The 16,468-nt window shown below is 43.8% G+C and overlaps 1 protein-coding gene across 2 annotated transcripts in view; it reads left to right on the top strand.

Annotated features, from left to right (window-relative positions):
• Window positions 1-16,468, top strand: part of MYO1D (myosin ID) — a 200,481-nt gene that overhangs the window by 36,716 nt on the left and 147,297 nt on the right. For both annotated transcript variants that reach the window (XM_053264002.1, XM_053264003.1), the window contains exons 2-4: window positions 11,657-11,865; window positions 12,957-13,050; window positions 16,001-16,166. In XM_053264002.1, coding sequence (XP_053119977.1) covers window positions 11,657-11,865; window positions 12,957-13,050; window positions 16,001-16,166 — 469 coding nt within the window. The remainder of the gene's footprint in view (window positions 1-11,656; window positions 11,866-12,956; window positions 13,051-16,000; window positions 16,167-16,468) is intronic.

Below are 16,468 nucleotides of genomic sequence, written 5' to 3' on the forward strand. Positions count from 1 at the left end.
ATGTGTCACCACACTGCCTGTGTTTTTGCAGGTGGAATTGCATCAGTTTTGTTTCAGCAGAGGTGGTTCTGTTTTCTTCTGTGTCTTGCCATGTAGGGCTTATTTTGAAGCAGAGCTTAACCAGAACTCAGCCCTTGAATGTGTGGAGAATGCCTCGGAGCATGAGCAGAGCGCCTTTCCTACCCACTGAGTAGCCACCACCAGCCACCTCCCTGGTATTAGCGAGCAGGGCTTCCAAGTGAGAGGGTTTTGCTTCTGGCAAATTTGAGCCCAGTGCCGCCTCTTTTAGTAACTGAGCAGTAGTGTGTACTAGTGTGGTGATTACTGAAAAAATTTTAGTGGAGGGAGAATGCCACATTTGGCGATGTGTTTCAAGACTTTGATGAAGCATGCAAATTGCCATAGCTGCTTCACTCTACACAGGCATTCTCTTCCTGGAATCAACTGTTTACCCAGGAATCAAATGTGGATTTGCATTTGCAGTGTGAAATGTCTGAATGTCAATATGCACAGGAAATTATTGTGGAGGACATCAGCTTTTATTAGAACAATGTCTCTGTGTAAAGCTGGCAAGCTTTGTTAGTGATTCCTTGTGCAGGGTGGGGATTCCCTAAATGCATGTGTGCTGTTGAATGGGTCTGAAAGATCTCCTAGCCCAGACAATTTCAGACGTTCCCCCTTTAGGGAACCTTTTCCATGCTGACTTGGCCATTGAAGAACCCTTGCTCATCTGCCATGGAACTGTGCAATGCAGAGGATTCTGGGGCATGTTCTAGAGTGCACCCTTGTTTGTAAAGTGCATGACTGGCCTTTAGGCCTCATATTGTAGGATCCGTGTGACCCAATTGTGCACTTTTGCACATACGTTACAGGTAAGAATGGTAGTGGTGAGCAAGGTGCCTTTTTCAGGAGAGCTTATCCACCATCACTGATCTTCTTGAGGTTAGCTCAGTAAGCTTCTGAGAAGCCCCATAATTCTCCAGACTCAGTTTGAAAATGACTCTCCTAACTTGTATGGTTTTTCAATGACTTGGGCTTGGTCTAACACAAGTCCTATAGGTAAGTGTTTTGCAGTTTGTACGGACTTTCGGGCCCCTTTCAACTTTAACTCTCAAGCTCCTCCACCTGGCCTGCAGTTATCTCTTTAGCAGGCACAGAAAATTCCTACATGAAGCTCCATGTCTGTAGTCCACTGGGATGCATGTATTTTTATTTATTTGATTTATTTGATTTATTTGATTTATTTGATTTATATACCGCCCTTCCAAAATGGCTCAGGGCGGTTTACAATTAAAACAAGCCACTAAAACAATAAAAACTAAAACAAATTAAAAACAATATAACAATTAACAATATAAAAACATTTTAAAATAGGATTAAACAGTTTACAGTAATTAAAAGCCCCAAAATCGGGTTAAAATGTAAAAACCCTGGAAAGCCAGGCCAAACAAATACGTTTTAAGGGCTCTCCTGAAGGCTAACAGAGAATTCAAATTACGGATTTCCGCAGGGAGCACAGTCCACAGCCCCGGAGCAGCCATTGAGAAGGCCCGCCTCCGAGTCGCCACCAGACGAGCTGGTGGTAACTGGAGGCAGACCTCCTCAGATGACCTTAATGTGCGGTGGGGATCACGCAGAAGAAGGCGCTCTCTAAGGTAACTCGGGCCTAAGCCGTTCAGGGCTTTAAAGGTAATCACCAGCACTTTGTATTTTGCCTGGAAACATATCGGCAGCCAGTGCAGTTGTTTCAAAATAGGTGTAATATGGTCTCTCCAGGTTACCCCAGAGACCAATCTGGCTGCCGCAGTCTGAACTAATTGAAGTTTCCGAACTACGTACAAAGGCAGCCCCACGTAGAGCGCATTGCAATAGTCAAGCCGGGAGGTTACCAACTGGTGCACCACTGTTTTGAGGTCATCCTCCTCAAGGAATGGACGCAACTGTCGAATCAGCCGAAGCTGATAGAAAATGTAAGGATATGTAGGCTGAGATGTTCCCAATAATGGTGTTAGAATATGACTAGAACAGGTTATTTTAGACTCCCTCCTAAAAGGCTTGGGAAGTGAGATGAGGAGCTATTGCTGTGGCCAAAAGCTCTGTGTTCCTTGCCTCTAGGGCTTCCTTGACTAGCATAGTACTGTAGTTTTAGGGGCTGCAGTGCTGAACTGCTGCTGCTGGCAGGGAATGTGCCTCTAGCACTGTTCCTGTTTGATTTTCCCCTTCCCTGGAACTTTATACTCCCCCTCCAAGAAGTGTTCCCTCTTACAGGGATTCCCATATGTTGTTCACTACAGCTCCCAGCATCCCCAACTTCATTGGCCTTTGGCTGGGGATTCTGGGAGCTGTAGTCAACAACATCTGGGAATCCCTGTTAGAGGGAACACTGCCTCCAAGAATTTGTGCCCCAAGGCTTGAGAACCACTAATTCATACAAAACCATGTTGGACATAGGAATGGGAATAAGTGTGAACTGTATTAAAAACAAAAAAACAAACCAGCAGCATGGGCATACTGAATAAGATGTTGATGGAATTCATCCATACTGGAGTAAGTCTTCTGCAAGATCAAAGGACATTCTTTCTTTGTCTGGCACTCTTGTAAATTTGCTTTTACTTCGAGCAGTTGAGTTCGTCAGTATGGCTTCCTTCTAGCCATAATGGCTGTTCAGACTGCTTGGTTGTGTATGATCGGAATTAAATGGTTTAACACATTTACTTATGCTGGTATCTGTGCATGATCCTGAGCTTATCTGCTCCCTCTTCTATAGGCATATGCGGCCATTTCCAATCGTGGCTTAATTATACTGGCTGATGTGGAGCTGCATTGTGCAATTGCATGCATGGAGTGCTTACAATGGAGTGTTGCCCTGCAGCACAGCCACATCACCAGTGCTTACATGCGCACAGAGGTGTGTGTGCTTCTCAAAGGACCTGTATTTCCTTGTGTGGTATGTCAGCTAGGTATGTGCACGGAACCAGCGATGGCTGGTTCGAAGCTGGGGGGGGGGTTACCTTTAAGGAGCAAGGAGGGTGCTCTTACACACACACACACACACACACCGCCGTGTTTCCCCTGCTGGTGCTGTGTTTAAAAATGGTACTGCGGGGTGGCAGCATATCTCCTTGCCGCCCCGGTACACGTCAGATCAGAAATGACTGGGGGCATAAACGTCCGGATCTTCAAACCAGTTTGGAGGTCCGTAAAAGGGCCCCCAAACCGATTTGTGCACATCCCTAATGTCAGCCACTGTGCTGTCAAAAAGCACTTAGCTGTGCATACCATCTGGGTAGGTGCTCAATCAATCAATCAATCAACTTTACTACAGTCCAAGACCAGCATAAGTTAGAATAGTAGAACATGATTAAATAATAAAAACAAATTATGGAGCCATAAAACTATATTACTTTAAAATTACTACTCTAAAGCTATATTATAATATATGCTGGTCTATGACCATCTAATGGTGCAGTGGGGAAATAACTTGCCTAGTGAGCAAGAGGTTGCTGGTTCGAATCCCTGCTGGTATGTTTCCCAGACTATGGGAAACACCTATATCAGGCAGCAGCAATATAGGAAGATGCTGAAAGGTGTCATCTCATACTGTGTGGGAGATGGCAATGGGAAACCCCTCCTGTATTCTACCAAAGAAAACCACATGGCTCTGTGATCGCCAGGAGTTGACACTGACTCAATGGCGCAACTTTACCTTTTGTGACTGTAATAAAGACTGATTGATTGATTGATATGATAATATTATAAAGTTGCTGTCCTTAGAGAAGAGGGTAGCTATGAGATTATTAAACAGCTGTATTTAAATAAATAGATTGCAAAAAGCGGTGGCTAAAACGGGTTATATAAAATAAGGCATCTTAACTAAAACAGATAAGATAGTCAGCGGTTTAAAACTATGCAGAGCTGATGCAAGCGATTGGCGTGGTAGTCATGACCCGTTGGATCCAACATGCTGCCATGCAGAACTTGGCAGTGTTATTATATGTGAAGGCTGGGTCTTCATCTGAGAGCAGCAACCGGGCATAGACCTTGCGCAGGTAAGGTCTGGACAGATTGCACGGCATGGCTAATGTGAGTGAATGTTCCTCTGTTAATTTTTTAAATGCCATATACATAGAAAACTAGTACTGTATGTAGGAGAGAAGGCTAGGCTAGAACTCTTCTCCCTGACATCTAGTTTTTTGTGGAGGGCTTTATTTTATATGAAGGGGTACTCAGTTAAGTGATTCCTCTCCCTGTCTAAAGTGGTACAGTCCAGACCATCCTTGCCTGATGTGTGTGAGAACTGAGTGTGTACCTTAGAATGTACCCCAAAGTCTTCTGTGACGTGTATAGTTCCTTAGCAAACAAACAGACATGAAAGGGATTCCATGAAGGCAGGAAACTGGAAAACTACTGTGGGATATGTTTGCACAGGGCTTTTTAAAGAGGCTTTTATGAACCCCATAAATGTCTACCTGGGCTGTCTGTCTCTATATTCATCATGACGTTGGTGGAGGGGGGTGAAGGAAGGGGTTATGACAAACCCAGTAGAGACCATACTTTGCACATGGAGGGATTTACTGGATCAGGACACGATAAAATTTCCCCCTCTGAGCACCTGCATTTGCTCCTTCCCACCGCACTTCTGCTTCAGAAGTAAAATGCCAAATGTGGGAGTATAGGGTACTTCCATGAAGAGCTACACATAACATTTCCTGTTTATGTGGACTTGTCCCTGTAGTGTTAACATGCAAGATTTCTCACACAGAAGAAATAGCAATATTTTAAGGAGAAATTATAATGGGGAAATGCCATCGACAGTAATGAACATAAGCTGAAAGAAAAATAAAATACTGTTTTGGTTGTACTAGCATTTGCTTGCCCTGAAGAAGCATATGAGGCATGTCTGGTTCAATGGTCTCTGTGCTCTTTGCATTCTCCAGAGAAAGCCTCCTGCCTTTCGTATTACTGGGAGCTAAATTGGTGCGTTCAAAAGCCCAGCCTCAAAAACAGTGTTGTATTCAGAAGTTCTCAGTGTTCACAGAGCAGCACTGAGTGCGAGTTTGACAGACGCAGAATATTTCCTTATAAGAGAACAATGAAGCATCTGATGATGCATCAGCAACTTGTGGCCAGCTGATGGCAAGAAGAGGCTTGGAATACCTATAAGAAATACTGTGTTTCCACTGCTATACTCAGGCAGCTGGGATGGGAGAGGATGAGTTTTAGATGAAACTCCTATCAATCAAACTACAGTAATGTTCTTTCCAAAAACTGGGAGGACAATTATAGGTTCAGTGTTACGTTCAGTAGAACATGTAAAAAATGGTTGTGAATGGGACCAAATGCCACAAATAAGTTGACAATTGTAAGTAATCATACAGCTCCTTGACACATACCTAGTGTAAATCCTTGTGTCCATGAACTGTGACCGTGACAGTAACCACTGCTGCTACTTAAGTTCATTCACAGCTAATCAGGGTTTACCACAGGTTTGCCAGTCTACCCGTTTACATGTGAAGCATTTTTGGTTCTGCACCACTGTTGTGATTTTGCACCCAGATAAAAGGGATCACTAAGCTGTTACCCTTGCACGATGTCTTGTTTCAGTTGAACTTATGCAGAAATTCTTGGTGGGTTGTGGCGAGGTGATTTTATTGCATTGCTGGGAGGCAATTATATGGCAATCCATGGAGGACAGGTCTATAAATGGCTACGAATCTGATGGCTATAGACCACCTCTGGCTTCAGAGGCAAGATGCCTCTAAATACTAGTTGAAGAGGAGCAACAGCAGGAGAGAGGACATGCCTTCACCTCTTGCCTGTGGGCTTATCGGATGCATCTGGTGGGCCACTATAGGAAACAGGATGCTGGACTAGATAGGCCTTGGGCCTGATGCAGGAGCTTTCCAAGACAGCCGGCTTTACCACGGATTTTCTGAGGCTTTACTGCGAGTTCACCCCCCAAAATGATGCAAAAAGTGGAGTTTTTAAAATCCAGATATAAATCAGGCTACACCCTAACACACAATGAAGAACCTGAATTGTGTGTGAAGTGCTCCCCGATAGCTCGCAGGGACCTGGGGGTAAATTTGGCTGATATGTGAACGCACATCTCTGTTCCAGAGGAGATGTGAAGTAACAGCTGGGTGTGAAGAATTTCCAGCAGGGCTGTTTTTACGTTCTTATACACATAGAAATCAGCCATAGGAACTGTTTTGCCCGAGGGTGATATCTGGAATATAGTAGGGAGATCAAATCACCTTTTTGGTCTTTGAATCGTGTCAGCATACCTGTCCTGTCCTGCTTCTAACTTTTGACCATGGCATTTATTGTGTGTATAGTAAAACCTTTCATCCCTAGATCTCTAACATAGAAGGTGATTATGTAGGTTTGGGGGCATGAGAAAAGAACAGAAGTGGTGATGGCAGCAGCCACCTAATGGCGCAGCGAGAAGTGACTTGACTAGCAAGCCAGAGGTTGCCAGTTTGAATCCCTGTTGGTGACCACAGAGCTCTGTGGTTGCCTTTGGTGGAATACAGGAGGGATTTACCATTGCCATCTCCCACACAGTATGAGTTGGTGCCTTTCAATATGTTTTTGGGAAACATACCAATGGGAATTCTGTAGGAATCCCTGCTGTCAGGTTGGTGTTGACTCCTGGTGACCACAGAGCTCTGTGGTTGCCTTTGGTGGAATACAGGAGGGATTTACCATTGTCATCTCCCACGCAGTATGAGATGATGCCTTTCAGCATCTTCCTATATTGTTTTCAGTAATACCAGGAGTCGACACCGACTCAACGGTACACTTTAGTGATGGCAGCAGTGATTTGTTGTTTTTCTGGAATCCCCACATGTCTGATGATGAACAATGACCTAACTAAAACAAGGACAAAAACATCTGCCTTGGATCTTAAGAATGAAGTCTTGGGTTAACTGATGTTGTACTGAGTCCTAAGAGGGTCAGTTCTGATGATAGCCTAGTGTGCAGCTTCAGTTCTACTTAGGGGTGACATAATATTTCAATTTTTTGTCATCCCCGTCCCCACCAAACTTTTAAGCAATCTTTGTTCCCAGAAGCCAGCACCAAACTTTTAGGCAGTCTGTAATTTGTGCAGTTCAGCCCTATGTTATATTAGGAATATTTGACTAGTTGTCTCTACTGTTGTAGAATTTGTCAGTACAGTAAATAGCGTACTAGACAGATATATAATATTTCTCATTTTGAAAACACCTTAATACTGTAGGTGCAAGTCCACTCATATTTTTCTTGGCACTTCTACTATTCTTTCTCCCACAGATGTTTTTCACATGCCTTCAAAATTCCCTGAAATCCACAGCTTTGGTCTGGCATCATCTGGCAGAATTTGTCTCATCAGTATGCATTTTTTTTGTATTATTCTGTAGGTCTCTTTTATTTACCAGTACCACAATCTTGAACACTTCTTCTGTTTTGTTTAATCCAAATCCCTATTAATTTCAGTGGGACAGAATTCCAAACAAGTGGTGGTAGATACATAATCTTAATTTCATATTTTTTTTTTTTAGAGGATGGTGTGTGTGGGGGGTTAATCCTAAATGCAGGGGCACAAATAAAGTAAGGTCATAAAACTAGGATTGTGTAGTTGCTTTTAATTCTATTCTAATAAAATAACTTTTCTTTTTTTGCAATAGGTACAAATCCACTCCAAAGTTTGCTATTCTGATTTTCTTTCTTTCTTCTCCCTTTCTGTCTGTGTATAAGGGGCAATGACTTTGAGTTGGTCAGCTAATTACTTAAAAAATCATTCAGGGAGGTGGCGATGGTAAACAGCTTGTTCTTGATTTATTGGAAGGAGGCACTGTAGCTATGGCCTCTGTCTGTCTTTCTGGAACAGTCAGTCCTCTGCCTCCTTTTTCCCTCACTTTCTTTCTCTTCTGTAGTATCTACAGATAAAGCAGGCATCCCAAGCTGGTTTGCACTCTGCAGCCCTCAAACATGGGGGAGGAATGGCTCACAGTGCCCATTGACGCAAACAGAAATGCAAGTGTTCATCTGCTCCTGTGTTTAGTGGTTTGGCACTTATTTGCTTCCATCCAAGGTTCTTGCTCTGTAATGTGCCTTAAAGTCTCCAGAAAACAGAGCCTTTTCCAAACCCCATATGGTAGACTTGAACTGCAGTCTCTGTTAGTTGTCTAACAGAATTTTCAGCTTCTCCGCTATCTCCAGCAGTGTTATCTCTAATCTTCCCCCCCGGCTGTGTACGGAATGAGCTTTGTTCTGGGTGACAGTATCAAGGCAATGTGTGTGCACGTACATTCAGAGTGGGGCCTTCCTGATTCAACCTGAGCAGGATCTAAAATTAACTGAGCCGGACATTTTAAAAACCTCATGAGCATGCGCACACCTTAGAGGGAACACTGATCTCCAGCAACAATCCATGTGGCAACGGTGACAGCTGCTAATATTATTTCTATACCGCTTTTCACCAGACGTTCGCAAAGCAGTTTCCATAGAAGAAGTAAATAAAATAAGATGGTCCCCTGTCCCCAAAGGGCTCACAATCTACACAGAAATATAAGGTTGACACCAGCAACAGCCACTGGAGCGATGCTGTGCTGGGGTTGGCGGCTATTGCTCTTCCCATACTAAATATAAGAGAACCCCCACTTTAAAAGATGCCTCTTTGCTGCTCAGTTAGCAGGGGATGATAACCTGTGAAGACGCAAAAGCACTGTGGGAGGAGAGCTGGTCTTATGGTATCAAGCATGATTTGTTCCCTTTGCTAAGCAGGGTTTGCATTTGAATGGGAGACTACATGTGAGCACTGGAAGATATTCCCCTCAGGGGATGGAGCTGCTCTGGGAAGAGCATCTAGGTTCCATGTTCCTTCTCTGCCATCTCCAAGCTAGGGCCCAGAGAGACTCCTGCCTGCAACCTTGGAGAAGCCGCTGCCAGTCTGGGTAGACAATACTGAGCTAGATGGACTAATTGTCTGACTCAGTATAAGGCAGCTTTCTATGTTCCACTATGCGAATCCCAAGTATTCTATTTAGACTGTGCCCGTATTGTATTCTGTGACAAGAAAAGTTGAAGCTCTTCGGCAGCTTGGTAGTCTTCTCGACTGGCTTTTTAATATATAGTTTCATCTTGTGGTAAAGGGCAAGGCTGGTCCTTTCACTTGCTATCATAAAAATAAAATAAAATTGCTAACATATAACCCGCTTCTCTTCCAGTCTTCCTTCCTCGGATAATTGCCAAGCCCTGTTTTCTCTTCAGTATTTCCCAAATCCTTCCATTCCTTCATCTGCCTTGCATATGCATCCCTTAGACAACAGTCTCTTGACCTCTTTGTGTATTTATGTGGACTCTGAAGATGAAATTCCAGTTGGGTCGGCAAAATTCTTTTGGCAACCCTAAAATTAGATAAGTTTTATTGGGCTCTCCTTCCACCCCTGCCTTCAAAGGAAAACATACCCTGTTCCTTAAGAGCGGCATATGAACGAATTGCTTATCCTTGCCTTGCCCTCACTGCGCCATCCCGTACAGGAAAGGAGGGGTGCCAAATGCACACTGAATGGCATTTCCTACTCTGTGAAACTGGCAGTCCTTAAAACTGAGTTGAAAAGGATGTGCGGCTCCTTCCTTTTGACTTACAAATACGTAACCCATATTGTACGCGTATGGATACTGCATAAGCAAGAGTGACAAATGGGATGGACCTATAGGAAAGGTGCATTCTAAGTCTGCTCTTGGGAGTTAGTCAGTAATATTGAATTCTTCCACCGTGGTGCAAAGGAATTGCTTTCAGTAAACACGTTTGGGATAGCCAGCATTCCAGAGTAGATTAAACTAGAATTCCTCCCCCATCCCCACCTACATTGTCTGTATTTTCATTGGCAGCAGAGGAGTTCAAACAGGTCAAGAATTTGTCAAACCATTTATGAGAATGTAGCTGCCACCTCCTTATGAGATTAGTAGCAGTAGGTAGTGGTCTTTCTATTTGGCTACAGATTGTTGGGACTTCTTGCTGCCTCTAAGTAGCAATCTGGGTGACCAGCAGTAACATGTACTAATAAACTGTCTTTGGAAGCTCTGAACTTTTGTAGAAGCCTCTGCTGAGTGGCACATTGTGAGCTCCCTTAGAAAACATGGACTTCTCCATAGCATTGGTGTACAGCAGCAATGAGCTGAGCAGGGAGTGACCTGTGATCATCCCTGAATGCTTGGCTTGGTGTTTCTTTTTTAAACTCAGCAGTGGAAAAGGATGGGTCATATCCTGCTGTGTGGTTAGAGGAATGGCATGGTATTTTTTAAAAAGCCAGGACTGTGGTGCAGTCAGTCATCAAGTCTTGCACTGGAGTATATATTAAGTAGTATTTTGGTCCCACCTAGTGGTGAAGAGCCATTAACATTTGCAGAAGCTGTTGAGGAAGTTGGGGGTTAGGGGGAGAAGAGAACTGTACAGCCTTCCCCAGTGACAAATAAGTTGTCACTGGGAAGGCTCTCCAATCAGCTGGTCCCTTTGAACTTTGGAAAGAAAATTTGATGTATGGAAACTTGGATGGGCAGATTCAGCAGCATTTTTTGAGATGCTAGACATAGCTGACATGAAAATAATGCCTGATGAAAGTGTAACATTGAATTCACAGTGAAAACCAAAGTACCTTGGAGGATGTATTTAGGTGGGCTCTTTTCATGTGTGAAATGTTTTGGTTAGCAAAGTCTAAGTTCCAGCAGAGAGAGTTAATTAAGGCTTTGCTGACATGGCGATGTGCACAATATGTTGATGTGAGCTGAAACCCGCCCCTCCTCCCACAACCAGATTTTTAAAGTTTAGAACTGGTCTTGTTGAATGCTCCGATTGTGATTTCCCATGTCCAAACATTGCTAAGGGCTTGATGCACATTTGGAAGATTTTTTCAGATAGTGGAGAATGCTACTTGGAGCCTAGACAATGCTCCTAATATTTATTTATTTTATTATTTTATTTATTCGATTTCTATACTGCCCTTCCAAAAATGGCTCAGGGCGGTTTACACAGAGAAATAACAAACAAATAAGATGGATCCCTGTCCCCAAAGGGCTCACAATCTAAAGAGAAACACAAGATAGACACCAGCAACAGTCACTGGAGATACTGTGCTGGAGGTGAATAGGCCAGTTACTCTCCCCCTGCTCAATAAAGAGAATCACCACATTAAAAGGTGCCTCTTTGCCAAGTTATCAGTAAATAGGGCAGCCCTGCTATTAGGGCTACTAATAGCTGTGGAGCCTACTAGGGCTTCACAGAAAGCTTGTCACACATGCACACTTATAAACTTTTAAATCTGTTATAAGGACTAGAATCTGTTTTAGTATAATGAAGCTGACTTTTTAGATGCCTGATTTTGCTTCTAGATAACCAGATTCTGTGCTTACACAGAGAATTTGGAGGCATATGTGCTACACATAACCCTGTCTAATGTACTGCACATCTTTAAAAAAAAAAAGATTTTCAAATATAATTACCTTTCTGTTATTTCTGTGAAATACTTGGGTCAGGTGGCTGATTGGTATGATCAAATGTAGCTGGGTTGAGGTACAGAAGCTCATGTGGACTAACTGGTGTTAACTATATTTTCTCCCCTTTCCCCACTCTCTCTATTGTCCGTCTTTCTCCTCATCTTTGCCTGCCAAGGTTTGAAAAGGGTCGGATCTACACTTTTATTGGGGAAGTGGTGGTTTCTGTAAACCCTTACAAGAATTTGAACATCTATGGGCGTGACATGATTGAGCAGTACAAAGGGCGGGAGCTGTATGAGAGGCCCCCTCACCTCTTTGCCATTGCGGATGCAGCGTACAAAGCCATGAAGAGACGGTCGAAGGACACGTGCATCGTAATATCAGGTTTGTTGAGGTACCTGCTGTGTCCACTGGGGGAATGTCATCTGAAACATGAAACAAACATGAGCCTGGCTGCAATTGCACTGTTTCTTCCTTAGTAAAGGAATGGGCTCCTTTTCTCAAAGTTAAATAATCGGTTATGCAGAATACCGACATGAATACACGTTTTGTAAGAGTACTCTTTCCCCAAGTTATCTCCCTGCTCCCCAAAGGATATAACACATTAGGGCTTAAGGAGCTGCCTAGTCATCCTAGGCAGTACATAGGAACATAGGGAACTGCCATATACTGAGTCAGACCATTGGTCTATCTAGCTCACTATTGTCTTCACAGACTGGCAATGGCTTCTCCAAGGTTGCAGGCAGGAATCTCTCTCAGCCCTATCTTGGAGAAGCCAGGGAGGGAACTTGAAACCTTCTGCTCTTCCCAGAGCGGCTCTATCCCCTCAGGGGAATATCTTGCAGTGCTCACACATCAAGTCTCCCATTCATATGCAACCAGGGCAGACCCTGCTTAGCTATGGGGACAAGTCATGCTTGCTACCACAAGACCAGCTCTCCTCTTTTTGAAGAGCTGAAAGTGGTTTGAGAGAGAGTTCGCTTTCTTTGGTATAAACACTTTTCATTTTGTCCTATCTTGGTCAAAAGGGTTTTTCAGGTTTTTGAAACTAAAGCCAAAACCTGTCAAATTTGTTCACCAGAAGCAAAAATGGGATCAATGTATACACCATAAGCATGAGAACTCTTCTAATTCACCTAACCCTCTTTTTTAAAAAAAACCCCAAACCACCTTTCTCCAACCTCATCAGCCCAACTATTCCAACACTTAGCAACAACTATCTAGGAACTCAGAGTTATTATTTAGCGCTGCCACCTGGTGCTCTTTAATGAGAAAAGTCAGAAATGGAACCTGGAACATTAAGACACAAAGCATGTGCTTAATGTTACAAGTTAGAAAGCAGAGATTATGCAAAACTGTACAAGATCTGGTATGCCCATGTATAGTGGATGCTCAGAATGCACACTTCCTGTTTATAACTTCAGCAACAGTTTGTGTTCTAGCCTATGATGTCTTTCTTCTGTTTGTGCCCTCAGGTGAGAGTGGAGCAGGCAAAACAGAAGCCAGTAAATACATTATGCAATACATAGCTGCCATTACTAATCCAAGCCAAAGAGCAGAGGTTGAAAGGTAAGGTATCCACAGTCTTGGAGGGCGGGAGAAAAAAGCAGATGGAAAAACACATCTGGAATATATGATAAGATAATTCTTCATTCAATCACTGACCAGAAAAAGGAAAAGGGGAGGGGGGGAATGCGTCAAACCATCAGAGCATAACTACAATATCCAACAACTATAATACAGAGAGGTTAAAGGGCTGTAGAAGGTGTCATAGCTTGTCTAATCCTGTAAGTAATCAGAAGAAATTTGGCCACATTATATGTAACCTCAGCATCTCGATCTGAAAGTAAATAGCTAGTACAAGATTGTTCTGAACATACCTGGAATATAGTAGGGATGTGCAAAAAATTTCGGGCACAGAACGATCTGTGCCCGAAACGAACAATTTTGGGTGATTCGGGGCCGAACCGAATCACCCCCGATGTCCCCCGAATTTTTTCGGGCACGAGCCGAATCACCCGAATTTCGGGCACAAAAAATTCGGGTGATTCGGTTCATGGTTGATTTTTGGCGATTTTTTAAAGTTTTAGTGACTTTGGGGCAGTTCGGGGGCATAGCATGGGATCTGGGCAAAAGGAGTGGGGTGGGGTGGTAGTGCATAATGGGTGCAGACTACCACCCCAATTTCAGGGGGATTGGGCAAAGGGATGATTTTTGGTAAATTTCTGAAATTTTCATGCATTTGGGGCAGATTGGGGCATATTGGGGCAGAAAGTGGGGCCTGGGGCAGAATAGTGGGGTGGGGTGGTAGTGCCTAATGGGTGCAGGCTACCACCCCAATTTCAGGGGGTTTGGACAAAGGGGTGATTTTTTGAGAATTTTTTAAGTTTTGGTGACTTTGGGGCAATTTGGGGGCAGAAAGTGGATCTGCCCCAAAAGAGTGGGGTAGAGTGGTAGTGCTTAATGGGTGGAGGCTACCACACCAATTTCAGGGGGATTGGGCAGTGGGCTGATTTTTTGAGAATTTTTGAAGTTTGGGTGTCTTTGGGGCAGATTGGGGGCAGAAAGTGGATCTGCCCCAAAGGAGTGGGGTGGGCTGGTAGATAGTGCCTAATGGCTGGAGGCTACCACCCATCCCCAATTTAAGAGTGATTGGGCAGAGGGGGGAATTTTGGTGAATTTATTTTTATGAGGTTTGTCTTCATAAGGTGAAGTGTGCTAAATTGATTACTTCCTCATATTATTCATAGTAAAGGAAAGTGTGAAAAAGTGAAAGTGGGGTCATGAGAGTTGTTTAATTGAAAAAAATCTCATTTGCTATGATAGAATGAGAATTCACACCCCACTCCTTTGGGGCAGATCCACTTTCTGCCCCCAATCTGCCCCAAAGACACCCAAACTTCAAAAATTCTCAAAAAATCAGCCCTCTGCCCAATCCCCCTGAAATTGGTATGGTAGCCTCCACCCATTAGGCACTACCACTCCACCCCACTCTTTTGGGGCAGATCCACTTTCTGCCCCCAAACTGCCCCAAAGTCACCAAAACTTCAAAAATTCTCAAAAAATCACCCCTTTGTCCAAACCCCCTGAAATTGGGGTGGTAGCCTGCACCCATTAGGCACTACCACCCCACCCCACTATTCTGCCCCAGGCCCCACTTTCTGCCCCAATATGCCCCAATCTGCCCCAAAGACATGAAAATTTCAGAAATTTGCCAAAAATCATCCCTTTGCCCAATCCCCCTGAAATTGGGGTGGTAGTCTGCACCCATTAGGCACTACCACCCCACCCCACTCCTTTTGCCCAAATCCCATGCTATGCCCCCGAACTGCCCCAAAGTCACTAAAACTTTAAAAATTCACAAAAAATCAGGACTTTGCCCAATCCCCCTGAAATTGGGGTGGTAGACTCTACCCATTGGGCACTACCACCCCACCCCAAAATTTTGCCCCTGGGCCCCTTTTTACCCCCCCGAATCGAATCAAGGGTGATTCGGGTGACCCAGATTCGGGCACAAAACAGAACGGGGGTGATTCGGCTCGGGTCCGAGCCGAATCACCCGAAAATCCGATTTGCACACCCCTAGAATATAGTATAGTGGATGGGGCTATCCATATACTATGGACAGCCCTTTACACAATGGCCTGGAAGCTTTAGCAGCAGTTTGCTTATTGATGGACTGATGTGATACTGATAGCCCAGGGTGCAGTTGTCCATAACTGGTGGTGGCTGCTACTGCTCCCTCTTCCTCTTCATCATCATCATCGTTGTTGTCTTTTGAACATAGTTCCAAAATTTTTATTGATGTTAAAACTCTAATGTTCAAAATAGTTTGAGCCCTACACGCCTTAGATACTGCTGCCTTCCGTGTGTCCCATTGCAATTCCTTCCTTTTGACCAAGAACATCTTCCAAACAGTTCCATCCATGTTTGTGCATTAGAAGCATGTGGTAGTCTGCCCCTAATGGTGGCTACGTTTTTCCTTCCCTTTGGCAGCCTGTTGAAGCATGAAAAAGCTTTGAAAGTACCATCTTTGGTCTGGCTTTATTGAGAGAAGGATTGTCTCTAGCTTTAGGATATCATTTGCTGGGGAAACAATGGTTGGGGAGGGATGTTGACTTTAAGTTTATGGGCTTCCTAGAAGCATTTAGCTGGCCACTGGGGCGTTGGGCAGATGTTGGACTAGGCAGATCTTATGTTCTAACAATTGGCTTTTAAACTAATAATAGCTTCCCAAGCCTTTGGAGTGGGGCAGATGATGAATTCAAACAGAGCAAGGTGCTCCACAAAACTGGAATAAACCACTTGCTGGGAGGACCTTTGTGTTGAGCCATGTTCTGATGCCTTGCTCATGGAGCCTCTTGCATGAGCACAACCTGCTTAATCCCACAGTACAGCTAATGTGGTTGTTTTGCTGCTCCCATAAAAAAAAACACGCTGTTATGCAAGCTTAGGAATACATGATGTCTAGACCTGGTTTCCTGTTCCCTTGTTTTCCATGTGTGTCTGCTCTCTAAAGGGTGAAGAACATGCTGCTGAAATCCAACTGTGTTCTGGAGGCCTTTGGCAATGCCAAAACAAACCGCAATGACAATTCCAGCCGTTTTGGAAAGTATATGGATATCAACTTTGATTTCAAAGGAGACCCAATAGGCGGGCATATAAACAATTACTTGCTAGAAAAGGTAAGTTGGTCTTACCATGTAGACTTCTGTATCTCGATTCATCGTAGGAAACAGAGCAGTGCTCTCCAGATAAGAGCATGCTTTATCCCTAGTAGGACAGAAAACCAAAGGAGCTGGCTTTAACTCGATGAACTTTCCAGAAAATAAAATTGTAGCTAATGTTGTGGTTTTAAAACAGAATCATGCAGCAGTAAAGAAACTCTTTATGTATTCAGTGGGTTGATGAAAACCTTGCTTAAAAATTGACTAGATGATGGGGTTGTTTTTCTTCGCGTGACTGTGAGAGCTGTCTGGCTTTCATG

This window comes from Hemicordylus capensis, chromosome 6 (assembly GCF_027244095.1).
Source record: "Hemicordylus capensis ecotype Gifberg chromosome 6, rHemCap1.1.pri, whole genome shotgun sequence".
Lineage (NCBI taxonomy): Eukaryota > Metazoa > Chordata > Lepidosauria > Squamata > Cordylidae > Hemicordylus > Hemicordylus capensis.